We start from the raw sequence: 17073 nt of genomic DNA, 5'->3' as shown, positions 1-17073 counted from the left end.
AAATATTCTGCATCTTGACTGTACCAGTGTCAGTACTGTAGCTGTAATGTATGTAGTTTTACAAGATGTCACTGTTGGGCGAAACTGGGTAAAGGGTACAGGAATTTCTGTATTTGTTATTTTTTGCAACTGGATGTAAATGTACAGTTTTCTCAAAATAAGTTATTTACCAATTAAGAAAAAAAACCTAACAAACCTGTAAAATGCATAGTCCTTATATTCTAAACATGTTAGAGGGAAGTCAATCTCAGAATTCCTACTAGAAGTGGTTTTAATGTGGCTATTTAAAATGTAGATTATTTATGATTTATATTATTTAGTCAAATCCATTATCTAGCTTTTGTTTTCTCACTTAAGAAAAATTAGGCTTATTTTATGGTCCTAGGCATTTAATTTGTTTATAAAGTTTGATGAGAACATGTCGATTTACTCATGAGACCTAAACAGTGTGCCTTGCAGCCTTAAGTAGGGAAGTAATAAAATATTTGTTGAATGATATAATTTATTCAGCACTCAGTAGGAGAAGGTAGCTGTATTAAAAGTGTAAAAGACTAAACAGTTAATGTACATTTAATTACAGAGTTTATGAGGCTTTTGAAACCACTTTCACCTAGCAATTTGCTCTGATATTTGAATTCGTTCATATTGTTTAGGAAGCATTCTTGTTTTATTGCTAGCTTCATAATAAAACTTTACAGTGAGTAATTCACTTTGATAATCAAGAAGTGACTTCTAAGTTTTCTCCCTTGTACAATTAAGCATATGTTAGTGGTGGTAAAATATTAATATGAATTTGAAAAATATTAATAAGGAAAAGTTTTTGACTTAGATACTTTAAACACTTTTATTTTATGGCTGCTTTGGGTCTTTGTTGCTGTGTGTGGGCTTTCTCTAGTTGTGGTGAGCGGGGGCTACCCTTCGTTGAGGTGTGCTGGCTTCTCACTGCGGTGACTTCTCTTGTTGTGGAGCACAGGCTCTAGGCACGTGGGTTTCAGTAGTTGTGGCACGCGGGCTCAGTAGTTGTGGCTCATGGGCTTAGTTGCTCTGTGGCATGTGGGATCTTCCTGGACCAGGGATCAAACTTGTGTCCCCTGCATTGGCAGGTGGATTCTTAACCACTGTGCCACCAGAGAAGTCCCACACTTATGTATTTTATTTTCATTAGTCATTTTTGCGTTTTACTACTATTTTACTACTACTACATTTACTAAGAATTGAATTTCTTTTTTGTGTACACATGGTTATTTTTTTTTCACATGGCTATTTTTATTTGTATCTGCCTCTCTTCACATTAAGAATACAAATAATAAAACCTATTGAGATATAAATAAGAGATAAATCAACAGAGACCTATAAGTATGGGGTCCACAAAGGCATGTGTACTTGGTGTTTGTGCTGGTCCTTTTCCTGGTTGCCTTCAGATTTGTTCCTTTACTTTTCTCTGTTTTGTATCTCAAGGGAGGGTGATTCTAGTAGGTGGCACTTTCTAAGTTCCTAAATCAACTAGCTACTGCCTGGGTTCAGCCAATGAGAAGTACTGGCAGGAGTTCGGAATGTAGGAGGAAAAGAGAGACTAGGGTATTTTTCTCCCTTTCTGCCTCAGGTGATGTCTCCTTTGTAGCGCCACCTTCTGCCAGACAGCCTCCTTGGCCCTGTTATTCCACTAGGTGCCCTTGGACTTGGGCTGTTGTGACATTACTGATTTTTCCCTCTGCTCCTTAGGCTTGGGATGATAGTGGCTTCCTGCTGTGCTTCACAATCTCTTGATTATGTTTATTGTAGCAAGAATCTTTTCATATCCAATATCTTTAGTATATTTAATAGCATTGTAACCTTTTTTGTTTTGTTATATTCATTCGTTTGTTTTATTTTTTAGATTCCATTATATCCTCCTTTTGATTTTTGTATACTGTGGAATAATTGGGCTAGGTGCTATTTTGATAGTATGTGTGTTCTTATGTGCCTTTGTATTAGCCTGTTTTTTGTTATTTTTCCCTTAAACTATTTGATTTCTTCTCCCAGAGTAGGGAAACTTAAAGCAGGAGCAGAACAACCTTAAAGGGTTTTATTTCCTAAGTCTGGTTCTTCATGTTAATCTCAACCATGATACCACCTACCAAGCATGAATCAGACATTCAGCAAATGTTCATTTCCAGCATTTGTTGACTGTCTACTATGTGATAAAGCATCAAGCTGGATGAGCTGAGTAAAAGGTTATGGTATGGTCTCCAATTCCAGGTTGTTTTTAGGGGTTCTGAACCGGGTCCCGTGGTAGGATTCTTATTGCTAGCACTTTCAGTGATAGGGCTTTGTGGGGAAGTACTGTGGACTCCCATAGAGTGTAAATGTATAATTCCCATAACTATATAGTCACATGAAATGTAAACAGAAAATTGTAATGTGAATCTAGAGAAAGGGTGAGTTTTGCTATGTTCAAAGGGATCATTGTGGTTTTTCAACTAACTGATTTTATATCGAATAAGGTAATTTAGATTTCTTAGTCTTTTAAAATACTTTATTAAAACTATTGATTTTAGGGCTTCTCTGGTGGCGCAGTGGTTGAGAGTCCGCCTGCTGATGCAGGGGACACGGGTTCATGCCCCGGTCCGGGAAGATCTCACATGCCGCGGAGCGGCTGGGCCCATGAGCCATGGTCGCTGAGCCTGCGCGTCCGGAGCCTGTGCTCCATAACGGGAGAGGCCACAACAGTGAGAGGCCCGCGTACTGCAAAAGAAAAAAACAAAAAAACAAAACAACTGATTTTAGAAAATTTGAAAGGAGGATATGTGATAATTTAGAACACTGTTAAAGTAATATATAGTTTTTTCTGATTAAACCCAACTTTTCCTTTGAGTACTTTTTTTTTTTTTTGAGTACTTTTTTGATGGAAAACTGATTACTTAACTTACAAATTATGTTTAAAATAAAATGAATTTTTCCAAAGAGAATTGGTGTAAGCATTTATCAAAGGCTGTGGACACCACTATTCTGCAGCATCGTAATATAAGCAGGAAGCTCAGATATATGCTACATGGATTTTAGATTGGAAACGTAGTGGCCTTTGTCATTGTTATAACCCAAATTATTTGTAATAAAAAAACCTGACAGTGTGTGTGTGGAAACAAAAAGTGTATGCATGTAGAAAGTAATAACATAAAAGGAAAAAATTGTTGTGGTAGGCTGAAGATATATATACATTTCCTCTAAAGAAGCAATAGTCAAATGCAATGTGTAGATTTCATTTGAATTCTGATTCAAGCAAATCAACTGTAAGAAGACAATTTTCAGATAATCAGGAAAATCTGGATATGGAACAGGTGTTAAACTACTTAAATTAAGAAATTACTATAAATTTTGTTAAGCATGATAATAGCACAATGGTTAAGTTCTTTAAAAGTTAAAGGTGCATTCCGAAGAATTTACAGTGAAATGACATGATGTCTGGGATTTGACCTAAAATACTTTTGGAGAAAAAAGGTGGAAGAGGAGAGATGAACCAAGAATGGCAAAATATTGTTCATTGTGAAAGGCAAGTGATGAGAATTAGGTCCATGAGTACTCATTATACTATTCTTTCTCTGCTTGTGTATGTTTGAAATTTTCCAAAATTAAAGAAATTGAAAATGTTAAAAAAAATCATGAGATACAGTATATCTACTCATCATTTAGACACCATACAGGTAAATATATATATATATATATATACACACACACATATATATATATATATATATATTCTTTTTGCATCTGCACTGTAGTGGAAAACCCTGAATTTGGGGCCTTGGAAGCAAAAGACTGAGGTCTGAATTCTAGTTTTCCTACCTGCTAATAATGTTTACTTTTTTTAAAATAAATTTTATTTTATTTATTTTATTTTTGGCTGAGTTGGGTCTTCATTGCTGCGCATGGGCTTTCTCTAGGGTAGCGAGTGGGGGCTACTCTTTGTTGCGGTGCACAGGCTTCTCATTGCAGTGGCTTCTCGTTGCGGAGCACGGACTCTAGGCACGTGGGCTTTAGTAGTTGTGGCACGCAGGCTCAGTAGTTGTGGCTCAAGTGCTCTAGAGCGCGGGCTCAGTAGTTGTGGCGCACAGGCTTAGTTGCTCTGCGGCATGTGGGATCTTCCTAGCCCAGAGCTCATACCCGTTTCCCTTGCATTGGCAGGCGGATTCTTAACCACTGCGCCACCAGGGAAGCCCCTAAAATGTTTACTTTTTCAGTCTATTTTATACGGGAAAAAAAATAGACATGTATACTGAATATTACAATAACTAATAACAAGTAAGGTTTGTTGAGACCTTGTGCACCACACATTGAGCTAAGCCTTACGTATCATTTAATCCTTATTACTAATGAAAATATTAAATAATGTATGGAAAAAAAACCCCTGATGTGCACATATACATATATATGTATATGTATACAGACACATATATATATATAAAATACATATACATTACAATAAATTTGTATTTGATTTTAAAGAACCCCAACTTTTCCTTTAATTGCTATTCCTAACTATAATCAGTGAGTAGGCTGTACCTTTATAATTCATGTCGCACTTCAGCTTGGTGTCAAACCTCTGAGGGCTTTAGCTTCATTTTATGTTAACATGATGGTAAGCTTCCCACCCCAGTCTGTTCTATGTAGCCTTCTCTGGCCTAGGTTGCCTACTTCTTCAAATATTATACATGAGGTGGCTGCCAGGGAAAAACAGACTCAGCAGTTATCTTTTAATCTTGTTGCTGGAAGATTCTTTAAAATATATATATTTTAACTTACCAAATACTATTATAACTCTTGATTGAAAGGTCTTAATAAAGAAATGCCCCCGCTCCCTAATCTTTTTTTTTTGCGGTACATGGGCCTCTCACTGTTGTGGTCTCTTCCGTTGCGGAGCACAGGCTCTGGACGCGCAGGCTCAGCGGCCATGGCTCACGGGCCCAGCCGCTCCGCGGCATGTGGGATCTTCCCGGACCGGGGCACGAACCCGTGTCCCCTGCATCGGCAGGCGGACTCTCAACCACTGCGCCACCAGGGAAGCCCTCCCTAATCTTTTATTTTGAAAATTCTCAGTCTACAGAAAGTTAGGGAAAATTATGTGGTAAACATCATATATCTTTCCTCTAGATTGATCATTTACTAAAAATTTTTCTATATTTTTATCTTTCCTTCTCTATACAAATATATATGCTTTTAGGGGGTACCATTTGAAACAAATTGTACATATCATGACATTTTATCCCTAAATACTTCTTATCAAAGAATTTTTCTTATACTTTTTTTCTTGTGCATACCCACTAAACTAGAATATTTAAGTGTTCATGATGAATGAGGCCAAAAGATACACTGCTTGATTTCCTCCATCACTAGACTTTCTCCAAATAGTTTTTCCCCTCACTTTATATTACATTGATTTTTTGGTTGATTTATTTCTAATCACTTTTTACAACCACCTGCTACCACTACTCTCACTACGCCTTTCTGAAATCTGTTTTTCTTTTTTCACTTTAAGAAGATTATGGTAAAATGTATGTAACATAAAATTTGCCATCTTAACCATTTAAAAAAATATTTTATTTGTTTATTTTTGGCTGTGTTGGGTCTTCGTTGCTGCACGCAGGCTTTCTCTCCTTGCAGTGAGCAGGGGCTACTCTTCGTTGTGGTGCATGGGCTTCTCATTGCGGTGGCTTCTCTTGTTGCAGAGCACAGGCTCTAGGTCGCTGGCTTCAGTAGTTGTGGCTCGTGGGCTATATAGTGCAGGCTCAGTAGCTGTGGCGCACAGGCTTAGTTGCTCCACGGCATGTGGGATCTTCCCAGACCAGGGCTCGAACCTGTGTCCCCTGCATTGTCAGTTGGATTCTTAACCACTGCACCACCAGGGAAGCCCTGCCATCTTAACCATTTTTAGGTGTACAGTCCAGTGGCATTAATTATATTCAATGTTGTACAGCCATCACTACTACCTAAAACTTGCATCACCCCAAACAAGAAACTGTAACCTTACCATTAAGCAGTAACTTGCCATTCACCCCTTCCCCTGGTCTTTGGTAACCTCTAATCTACCTTCTGTCTCTACGTATTTTTCTATTCTAGGTAGTCCAAATAAGTGGAATCATACAGTATTTGTCCTTTTTTTGTCTGGCTTATTTCACTTTGCATAATGTCTTTAAGGTTCATCCATTTTGTATTATGTATCAGAACGTCATTCCTTTTTATGGCTAAATAATATTCCCTGTATGTTAATACCACATTTTGTTGATCTTTTGATCTACTGATGGACACTTAGGTTGTTTCCACCTTTTGGCTATTGTGAATAATTCTGAAATAAACATTGGTGTACAAGTATCTCTTTGAGTCTCTGCTTTCACTTTTTGGGGTAGATACCTAGGAGTGGAATTACTGGGTCACATGGTCATTTTATGTTTAGCTTTTTGAGAAACTGCCGAACTGTTTTCTGTGGTGGCTGTGCCATTCTATACTCCTACCAGCAGTGTATGAGCGTCCCAGTGTCTTCACATTTTTGCCAATGCTTATTTTCCCTTTCTTTGATTATAGCCATCCTAGTAGACGTAAAGTGGTATTTCATTGTGATGTTGGGTATCTTTTCATGTGCTTACTGTTCATTTGCGTATCTTCTTTGGAGAAATGTTTATTCAAGTCCTTTGATGATTTTAAAAATTGAGTGGTTTATCTTTTTGTTGTTGGGTTTAGGAGTTCTTTATATGTTCTTGATACTAAGCCCTTGTCAGATATATGATTTGCAAATATTTTCTTCCATTCTCTAGATTTTCTTTTCACTTTCTAGATAATATCTTTTGATGTCCAAAAGTTTTAAATTTTGATGAAGTCCAATTTATCTGTTTTTTCTTCTGCTTTTCCTGATAGCTTAGTAACAGAACCATCAGCAACTTTATGAGTTGTTGTTAAATTATTTTTCCCCTGATCACAGATTAGGGTTTGAGCTGCCTTTTTTGGTCCAGGACCAACGAAAAATAACAATATTAGTTGCCACTGACTGAATACATAATATGTGTTAGGTGCCATTGGGAAACCTGAGAAAAGAGGATTCTAGGGAAGCAAAGGGTCAAAATGTCGTTCTTTCCAGGTAAATTCTACTAAAACCCTTAACCTCCCAGAGAGATTAGAAGATACAGTCTTCCCCATCATTTTCTAGTCAGAACTAGTATCTGTACTGCACTGATTGGGTTCCTGGCATCTGCTCTGGATCCTAGGCTGCCCCTAAACTTCAGCCTGTGGAGGTTCCAGGTTTCTTGTTTCTACATTTCCTTGAATTTCTTAGTTAGCTCAGCTAGCTTTTTACCTTACCTGCCTAGTCCACAGTTGTCTTTTCAGACTAAGAAACTCAAAGTAAATGGGTTCCTTACAGAGAGACTAACATTTTAAACCAGCCTTTACATCTGTTTTATTGCACTAGAAAAGTAAGTTTCCCCACATTTATGACTCTGAAATTCCGTTAGGAAGCTCTGTATGTGATGCTATTCATTAAAATAGTTAGGCTTTTTCTATGTGTGGTATGAGTGCTTTCCCTCTAGTATATTTCCTTTCGGATGACTTGATAATTGTTCACTTTGCCCCTCAAACTATGAAAACACAAATATTAAGTGCTCTATCAGTCTTTAATATGGTTCATTCTCATTTTTTTTTCCCCTAGCTGATTTAAAAAGAACAATTGCTGTCCTTTTGGATGACATTTTACAACGTTTGGTAAAGCTGGAGAACAAAGTCGACTATATTGTTGTAAACGGCTCAGCAACCAACACTACCAATGGTACTAGTGGGAATCTGGTGCCTGTGACGACAAATAAAAGGATAAATGTATCAGGCAGCATTAGATAGCAGTTGAAGATCAGCTTGTGCTGCTACGTTCACCGTGGATTATATCCTATGGCAGAAAAGCTTTTATATCGCTGGCTAGCATAGAGTAATACTTTACAATAAAACCTCTATGCATTTTCAAGGAGTATGCTGGATTCATGGAACTCTAGTTCTGTATATAAATTTTAAAAGTTATTTGCTTTCAGGCACAACTCTTCAACGCTGTACTATATCCTTAAAGGGAACTTGGTAACATGGTTGATGTAGTAAGCAGGTAGGTGATCTTGTATAAATCTTTGTGTTTGAGATCAAGTTGAAACAAAAACACTGAAAGACATGGATTCATTTCTATAAAATATTTATTTAAATATATGACATGTTTCTCAGACAAGTGAAGAATATTGTTACTGAATCATTCTGTCATTTGTTATCAGTAGATGTGACTGTTTGACTAATACTATTAGAAAATGTGCTTACTTCCAGTACTTACTATATTTTGTTATTCAGATTATGAGCAGAGAGAAAGGAAGTATAATGTTGAAAATAATGTTTTGAAATCATGACCCAAAGAATGTCTTCATTTGCACTATCCCTTCAGAATAACTGGAGGTTAATTATTGTATAATTTTAAAAATTACATTTATAAGAGTATAATCTTGAAATGGGTAGTAGCCACTGTTCATAACCTATTCTAAACATTGGGACAATTAAATAACATTAAAATAGTAATTTCTAATCTCATATGTAACATTTTCTTATATACTTATGTTCTGAAGAATAAAAGATATTTATGATGAGATTAAAAATAAGTATTAATTCATGATTTTCATATACATGAATGTTTAAAGTGTAACCCTTTGATTATGTTGTTAAGAAAGCACATTATTTCCATATTCCGGTAATTTTTGCTTATATTGGCAAGGGAGAGAGAAACTGAGATATTTGTGAGACTGGGACTCTTAAGGACTTTAGCCAGATGTATATAATAAAAGTATTTGTGTTGCATTAAACTGCTTGGAAAATGGTAACATTATAGTACGTAGTATCCTGCTTTATGAAATTTTGGATTTGTATAATAGATACGTTAGATATTCATTTTATATAATGAGCACTTGAAATAATTAAGAATGTTTAAAATGTAATTTAAATTATGAAGATGGACTATCTTTTCAGGAAAACAGCTATTCTATATAGCACAAGAAATCCTAATCTTGGGTAATTCTACTATAGAGCAAAGTACACCTTTATTTAAATTTACCTTGTAGCAAATTTAATTGCCATATGGTGCCCTATGTTTCATAGTATTTATTCTCTATAACAACTGCTTAAGTGCAGCTAGCTTCTAGATTTAGACTGTATTGAATTTATTTTGGTTTTGGATATTGTATTGTTCATTATTACAATGTGCTACCAGACATAGTAGCAATAATTATAATGTTTTATTAAAGTTAAGTATGAGAAAATATTTCATGAAAGGTATCTTTCCAAACTCTTCCCTGTACCCTACCTTTATGTGAAGAAATTATTTATATACCATTTTCAGGTAAAGTTTGGAATAATTGTTCAGTCTCTCATTAGATGTTGACATTTTTGTTTTTGTTTTCAGGGATGAAATAAAATGTATTATTTGTACTTTAAAGTGTTATCATAAGTTTTTTCTTTAATGGTGATTGTGCATTTAATAAATGGTAAATGATTAAAAGGAATCTTAGATAATTTGGGTTTTGTTCCATGAATTCCAGATAGCTGTTTCAAAAGAGAAAAATGGAAGATTGCCTTGTTCAGGTTAGGCGAGTCTGAGTTTGGGGACTGATGGGAACAAATCTGGGGATTGTGATTGGAGGTGGTTCCTAGGCTTGTACTGTCAAGTCGAAGTTTACTGGTGAGTTTTTTTAAATTTAAATTTTTAAATTTTTATTTTATATTGGGGTATAGTTGATTAATAATGTTGTGTTAGTTTCAGGTGTACAGCAAAGTAATTCAGTTATACATAAATATGTATCTATTCTTTTTCAAATTCTTTTCCCATTTAGGTTATTACAGAGTATTGAGCAGAGTTCCCTGTGCTATACAGTAGGTCCTTGTTGGTTATCTATTTTAATAGCAGTGTATACACGTCAATCCCAAACTCCCAATCTATCCCTACCCTCCACCCTTCCTTCCTGTTAACCATAAGTTTATTCTCTTAGTCTGTGAGTCTGTTTCTGTTATGTAAATGAGTTCATTTGTATCTTTTTTTTTTTTAGGTTTTGCTTATAAGCTGATATCATATATTTATCTTTCTCTGTCTGACTTACTTCACTTAGTATGATAATCTCCAGGTCCATCTGTGTTGCTGAAAATGGCATTATTTCATTCATTTTAATGGCTGAATATTATTCCATTGTATAGATCTAACACACCTTCTTTATCCATTCCTCTGTTGATGGACATTTAGGTTGCTTCCATGTCTTGGCTATTGTAAACATTGCTGCAATGAACATTGGGGTGCATATATCCTTTCCTTTTAAAAAAAAATTAATTAATTGATTTTTGGCTGCATTGTGTCTTTGTTGCTGCATGTGGGCTTTCTCTAGCTGCAGCGAGCAGGGCCTACTTTTCGTTGTGGTGCACGGGCTTCTCACTGTGGTGGCTTCTCTTGTTGTGGAGCACAGGCGCTTGGAGTGCAGGCTTTAGTAGTTCTGGCTCGTGGGCTCTAGAGCACAGGCTCAGTAGTTGTGGCGCACGGGCTTAGTTGCTCCGTGGCATGTGGGATCTTCCCGGACCAGGGCTTGAACCCGTGTCCCCTGCATTGGCAGGCAGATTCTTAACCACTGTGCCACCAGGGAAGTCCCACATGTATCCTTTCAAACCATGTTTTCCTCCAGATATATGCCCAGGAGTGGGATTGCTGGATCTTATGGTAGCTCTATTTTTAGTTTTTTAAGGAACCTCCATACTGTGGCTGCACCAGTTTACATTTCCACTAACAGTGTAGGAGGGTTCCTTTTTCTCCACAGTCTCTCCAGGATTTATTGTTTGTAGACTTTATGATGATGGCCATTCTGACTGGTGTGAGGTGATATCATAGTTTTGATTTGCATTTCTCTAATAATTAGCGGTGTTGAACATCTTTTCATGTGCCTCTTGGCCATCTGCATGTCTTCTTTGGAGAAATGTCTGTTTAGGTCTTCTACCCATTTTTTGATTGGGTTGTTTGTTTTTTTCATATTGAGCTGCATGGGCTGTTTGTAAATTTTGCAGATATTAAATCCCTTGTCAGTTGCATTGTTTGCAAATATTTTCTCCCATTCTGTGGATTGTCTTTTTGTTTTGCTTATGGTTTCCTTTTGCTGTGCAAAAGCGTTTGAGTTTAATTAGGTCCCATTTGTTTAATTTTGTTTTTATTTTCATTACTCTAGGAGACAGATCAAAAAAAGATATGCTGTGATTTATGTCAGAGAGTGTTCTGCCTATATATTCCTCTAAGAGTTTTATAGTATGCAGTCTTACATTTAGGTCTTTAATCCATTTGGAGTTTATTTTTGTGTATGGTGTTAAAGAATGTTCTAATTTCATCTTTTTGCATGTAGCTATCCAGTTTCCCAGTACCATTTATTGAAGAGACTATCTTTTCTCCATTGTATAGTCTTGCCTCCTTTGTTATAGATTAATTGACCATAGGTTCGTGGGTTTATTTCTGGGCTTTCTATCCTGTTCCATTGATCTATATTTCTGTTTTTTGTGCCAGTACCATACTGTTTTGATGACTATAGCTTTGTAGTATAGTCTGAAGTCAGGGAGCCTGATTCCTCCAGCTCCGTTTTTCTTTCTCAAGATTGCTTTGGCTATTTGGGGTCTTTTGGGTCTCTATACAGATTTTAAGATTTTTTGTTCTAGTTCTGTGAAAAGTGCCATTGGTAATTTGATAGGGATTTTATTGAATCTGTTGATTGCCTTGGGTAGTATAGTCATTTTGACAATGTTGATTCCTGCAATCAAAGAACATGGTATATCTTTCTGTCTGTTCGTATCATCTTTGATGTCTCTTATCAGCATCTTACAGTTTTCGGAGTACAGGTTGTTTGCTTCCTCAGGTAAGTTTATTCCTAGGTGTTTTATTCTTTTTGATATGATGGTAAATGGGTTGTTTCTTTAATTTCTCTTTCTGATCTTTCGTTGTTAGTGTGTAGAAATTCAACCAGTTTCTGTGTATTAACACATTATTGACTGGGGGATTTTGGCAGAAACTAACACCTGTAGCTGGCGATTTGTAATGTAAGTGAATATTGAAACACCCGCATTTGAGTAAATATCAACAACTTTTTTTGCACTTAATGTATTTATTTGAAACTTCATACATGTCATACTAAAGCATTCTAATATTTCATTAGAGTGTGATAGGCAGTATAGCAGGCACCTCTGTTCAGGGGAACAGAATATCTATTACAAATATACTGTGTTTCCCTGCACTTTCCCCTGGAAGAACAGACTCTATACTTTCCGGTGGCATTTTTTGTTAGTCCTGTGGGTATTATTTCCTCTAGAATATGTTCTTTTATTTTACCTGATAGTCGACAAGGTGGATCTTTGTTGGGAGCTCTTTTAGAAATGCCACAAGAAGGACCGGGTGCAGGACTAACACTACATTCACCAGAATGGTCAGTTACCCATTCTCTAGCTACTGCTAACAAAATTTGCTTGTAAGTCATTTTGTTCTGTACATTAAGGCTACAGTAAGTTTTAAACGGCTCTAGGTGTGCGTGCTTCAGTAGTTGCGGCGCACGGGCTTAGTTGCTCCGTGGCACGTGGGATCTTCCCGGACCAGGGCTTGAACCCGTGTCCCCTGCATTGGCATGCGAATTCTTAACCACTGTGCCACCAGGGAATTCCTCCTTTTTCATTTCTAATTTTATTGATTTGAGCCCTCTCTCTCTCTTTCTTGATGAGTCTGGCTAAAGATTTATCAATTTTGTTTATCTTTTCAAAGAACCGGCTGTTAGTTTCATTGATCTTTTCTATTGTTTTCTTCATTTCTATTTCATTTATTTCTGCTCTTTATGATTTCTTTCCTTCTACTAACTTTGGGTTTTGTTTGTTCTTCTGTCTCTAGTTGCTGTAGGTGTAAGGTTAGGTTGTTTATTTGAGATTTTTCTCGTTTCCTGAGGTAAGATTGTATTGCTATAAACTTCCCTCTTAGAACTGCTTTTGCCGTGTCCCATAGGTTTTTGAGTGAATTAGAGTCTAATTCACTGATGTAACCTGGGCATATACAGTTGTGTACACATATACATTATGTGTGTGGCACATAATAGGTGCCTGATAAATATTTGTTAATGCAAGTTCCTCAGCCATTTTACACTTTTTGCTTTGTGCATCTGTACCTTTATATTAAAAAAAGACATTCTTTTTGTACAACATATCATGAACTTATTTCCAAGTCAGTAAGTATATAACTTTCATGGTTATTGCATTGTGTGAAATGAATATCACAGTTGATATATCTTTCACTCAATTATTGGGCATTTTGGTTGCATAGAAAAGATTTAGACCTTGGTGTGGGACAAATCTAAAGCCTGCCCTCTTTCCATTATTCCTTGTTGTCTGGATGCTAGAGGGTAACCTAATAAAGTGTGGTTAATATCCATTTGGGGGAGACAAAATAAAGTGTTGAAATACCTCTACTGGAAGAACAGAGAAAATCCAAAACTGGAGATCATCCTCAGGCTTTGTTTTATATCATGAGCAGCAGGCTAGAACCATTTTGCGAAGTAGGGAAAAGACTGAGAATAAAATGTACAGTGGCTAATCCATAATTGGGTTAGAGCACTGGGAGGGGATTGGTTAGTAGTCAAACTTGTGCTTAATCAGATCAGGTTTGTCATTTTATAGCTTTTGGCTTAAAACGAATCAGTAATATTAGTGTGTATTTAGGTAAGGAAGTTAAGCCATAAAGATTTTTTTAAATTATTGTGTTTTTTTTTTAGATTTTATCCATGTTAGTGTCTTTCAGACATCTTTCCTGAATGAGTTTAGGACCTCCAGTGAGTCCTTATTAGGTCAAGTGGAACTTCGCGTTGCTTCTAAGTGTTGATTAGCATCATCATTCGTTTAAATAAATCATTATTTTTCATTTAGCTTTCTCAGGTGCTTAATTCTTCCACCCACCCACTCTTTCTTTACTATCTCATACCAATTAGACATTAATAGTTAACACTGTTTTTTTTCAGGCAAAGAAGTAAACTATGGTTCTGAGGATTGTTTTTAAGTGGGATGGTGATATGAGATATAATAAGAAAGCTTGAGGAGAGGAAACATTTTGAACCACTGGTGTTTGGGAATTTACCCATTACAGATTATGTTCAATTTTGAGGTAAATGTGTTTTTTGTTTGCTTGTTTGTTTTTCATCTTCATGAGTTTGAAAAGGAGGAAAAAATCCTCTTGTTATTTTTTTCTTCAAATCTGAACTAGGAGTTTCAGGCCCCAAACCTTGAGTGGATGATTGAATCAGGAGGGGCCAGAAAGGGGCGCTCTGCCAGGTGAGAGGGGCCACGGGCCCCTGCTTCCTGAAAGAGACTCTATACCTTGTATATTAAAACTGTTCAAAACCACAAAATGCTCTGGGAGGAAGGATTTAGAGCAGGAAGGATTTGGAGAATTTATTTTTAATAATATCCCTCATGTAATGAGATCATTACAGTAACAGTTATGGAGCATTTACTAAGGGCTGTGCCCTGCACTGTGCTCATCGTGTACAATGTCTTGTTTTAATATGCAAAACAGCTTTGTGAGGTAGGTTCTGGTACCCCCATTTTCACAGATCTTTTAAGCTGCACAGCACAGATTCAGACCCAGAAGGAGTCTGTGCTCTTGACCACCCTGCCTTACCAGCGGTTCTGCCAATCCGGGCTTAAATAAGCTCAAGCATTCCCCTTCCCTCCCCTAATCTTGTCCCCAAGACTTACAAACTTCTCTGCTCTGATCCACGAGAGATCTCCTCACTGTGTCCTCAACGGCCTGGGTCAGCAGAGCTCACAGAGTCTGCAAAGGCGTCACACGGTATGTATTGGGCCCCCAGGCATTGGTGGTAACCCCACGCAGGCTGATGGCCCAGGATGGCTGGGTTTGGGGGTGACGGGAGATGAACACATGCCATGGTATTTGGGAGCTTATGAGCACGCCTGCCATGATAGCGGCTGTTACATCCTTTCTTGGAATAAAGGGAAACAAGGAATCGGCTTAGTGCATATTCTCCAGGGTGAAGAGAATCTTCTCAGTCTCCTCATTAAGGCCATTTTTTTGTATCCAGCATGGGATTCAGGGCACTATCAACTCACCTATGGCAGTTCTCCATCAATGTCAAGTCTAGTACTAAGATATTATTTGCAAGACTTAGGTTAGGGACTTTCTGGGGCCAAAATATTTCCACTTATTGGAGAACAGAGTGGGATTCAGGACCACATTCTTGGTCTATTATTTTGCCCTTTGTAATCTCTTTGGGTTTCACACATGTATCATTTGATGACTTTTAAAGGAGCCTCATATTGTCTTGATATTGACTTGATATGTCTGACCTAAGCGATTCACAGAATATCTCTGAGTTTTCTAGAATACTGTCTGAGCCTTAAAAACCTCTAGCCATTTCTCCAAAGCTTCCGTGTTGATTTGAGAGCGTTTTAAATTGCAGAAGCTCTATGTCCATCTTTTTTCTTTATCTGGAAGACTGCTGCCTACTGCACATGGTCCATGCACTGATAATCAGACTGGAATTGATCTCTCCACGGAGAACCGAGGAAAAACTTTCATGGAAATCCTCTTTTTAGCATCTTCTTTATTACTTGTCCTGTATAATAAAAGGGCAACTCTTTCTCTGGTCTTCCCCTGAAGCTGATGTATTTAAAAATAGAATGAATGTAAAGAATGCTTGTTGTGAACTGTAAGAGTGCGTTTTAGCTAAAAATGGCCTTCTCCTTTTAGCTTCCAGGCGAAGACACAGTTGGAGGAGAAAGGCAGGCAGAAGTTGGGGGTTGGAGGGTTGACATATTAATATAGTTTGTTTTCTTTTTCTCTGCTGGCTGCTGTCATCTTCTGCCTTGGAAAGTACCTAAGTGGTGCTTGGAAATAAACTTTCCCAGGGAAGGTGGTATGAATATTGATAGTTTTAATTAAAAATCACTTTCTGTCTCTTTGCATGACTTAATTCTTCTTACCTTTTTTCCTGAATACCATGTGTTAAAAACAATATTGAGTTTAAATACAGTGCTAAATAACCATGGTTAACAGCAGAAGACAGGTAGCTCTTTCTTTGATTAAAACAAGTGACTTCTAACAGAGCCTCAGCTGAGGGGCTTGGAGACTGCATAAGTGGTCACTCTGCCTTCTGTTTCTAGAAATAAATTTTTCCTAAGGCTAAAAAGGAAGCCAAGGCCACAGCTCTGAAAGGGGGAAGTTTTTCTTATTGTCGATTAGTGCTCAGTTAACTTTATCAGGGAAGTAATGAGCTTGGGAAAGACTTTAAGTTATACCTTCTACACCTTTCTTCAGAGAGTCTTCACTTCACATACACTGATGCTAAGGTGGGGAGAATTGGTTTCTTCCCAACGCAGAAGGCTAGATGGAAAGTATTCTTTGCCTCTGCAAAACCAAGATAGCTAGTATTTCTTGCTGATGATAAGGCATGAGGGCTGGCTGCATAGAAGTAGTGTCCCAACTCTAGGCACAGCTGGGACCCTTTGCCATCTTACAATGTCCTGTTGAAATTCCAAGCAGATGAAACCGAGCCCAGAAGTAGTCACAACTATGAAACAATCCTATTGTCAGGCTTTGGCTGCCCTATTTTATATCATGTAGTTCAGATTTGTTCTTTTCCATTGTGGAATGCCTTTCTCTTACTCTCTTTGGTTCGAGTACGATTAGTTTTTCCAATGTGTTTCTCAAGTTTTACCTACTTAGTATTACTAAGTTTTCTGTTCCCAGCCTTAAGAGATCGCCCTTTTCTCTGGAATCCCGTTTTGACTTGTCCCTGCTTCACGCATTTAGTCCTTCATTCACACTGTTCCCTCTGTCCGATTACGCTTCTCCCAGGTCTTTGCACGAGTGGCTTTTTCTTGAGAAATTCTTCAAGTCTGAACTGAATGCCACTTCTACAGAGAGACCTTCTCTCACTACCATTCTAAAGTAGGAGGCCTTTCTGTATATTCAGAGACCGTCAGGTTCCTAGTACCCAGCACAGTAACTAGCACATAGTAAATGTTTGT

At 37.3% G+C, this 17073-nt stretch overlaps 1 protein-coding gene across 1 annotated transcript in view; it reads left to right on the top strand.

Moving 5' to 3' along the window:
• CCDC126 (coiled-coil domain containing 126) overlaps positions 1 to 9475 on the top strand; it is a 54121-nt gene extending 44646 nt beyond the window's left edge. The window contains exon 3 of the mRNA XM_029234422.1: positions 7673 to 9475. Within this exon, the coding sequence (XP_029090255.1) occupies positions 7673 to 7857 (185 nt within the window). The 3' untranslated portion in view covers positions 7858 to 9475. The remainder of the gene's footprint in view (positions 1 to 7672) is intronic.
• Positions 9476 to 17073: the final 7598 nt, after the last annotated feature.

The sequence above is a fragment of the Monodon monoceros genome, unplaced genomic scaffold (genome assembly GCF_005190385.1).
Source record: "Monodon monoceros isolate NGI ecotype Baffin Bay Population unplaced genomic scaffold, NGI_Narwhal_1 Super_Scaffold_2, whole genome shotgun sequence".
Taxonomy (NCBI): domain Eukaryota; kingdom Metazoa; phylum Chordata; class Mammalia; order Artiodactyla; family Monodontidae; genus Monodon; species Monodon monoceros.
The sequence above is the reverse complement of the archived record's forward strand: the minus strand, read 5'-3'. Positions and strand labels throughout refer to the sequence as shown.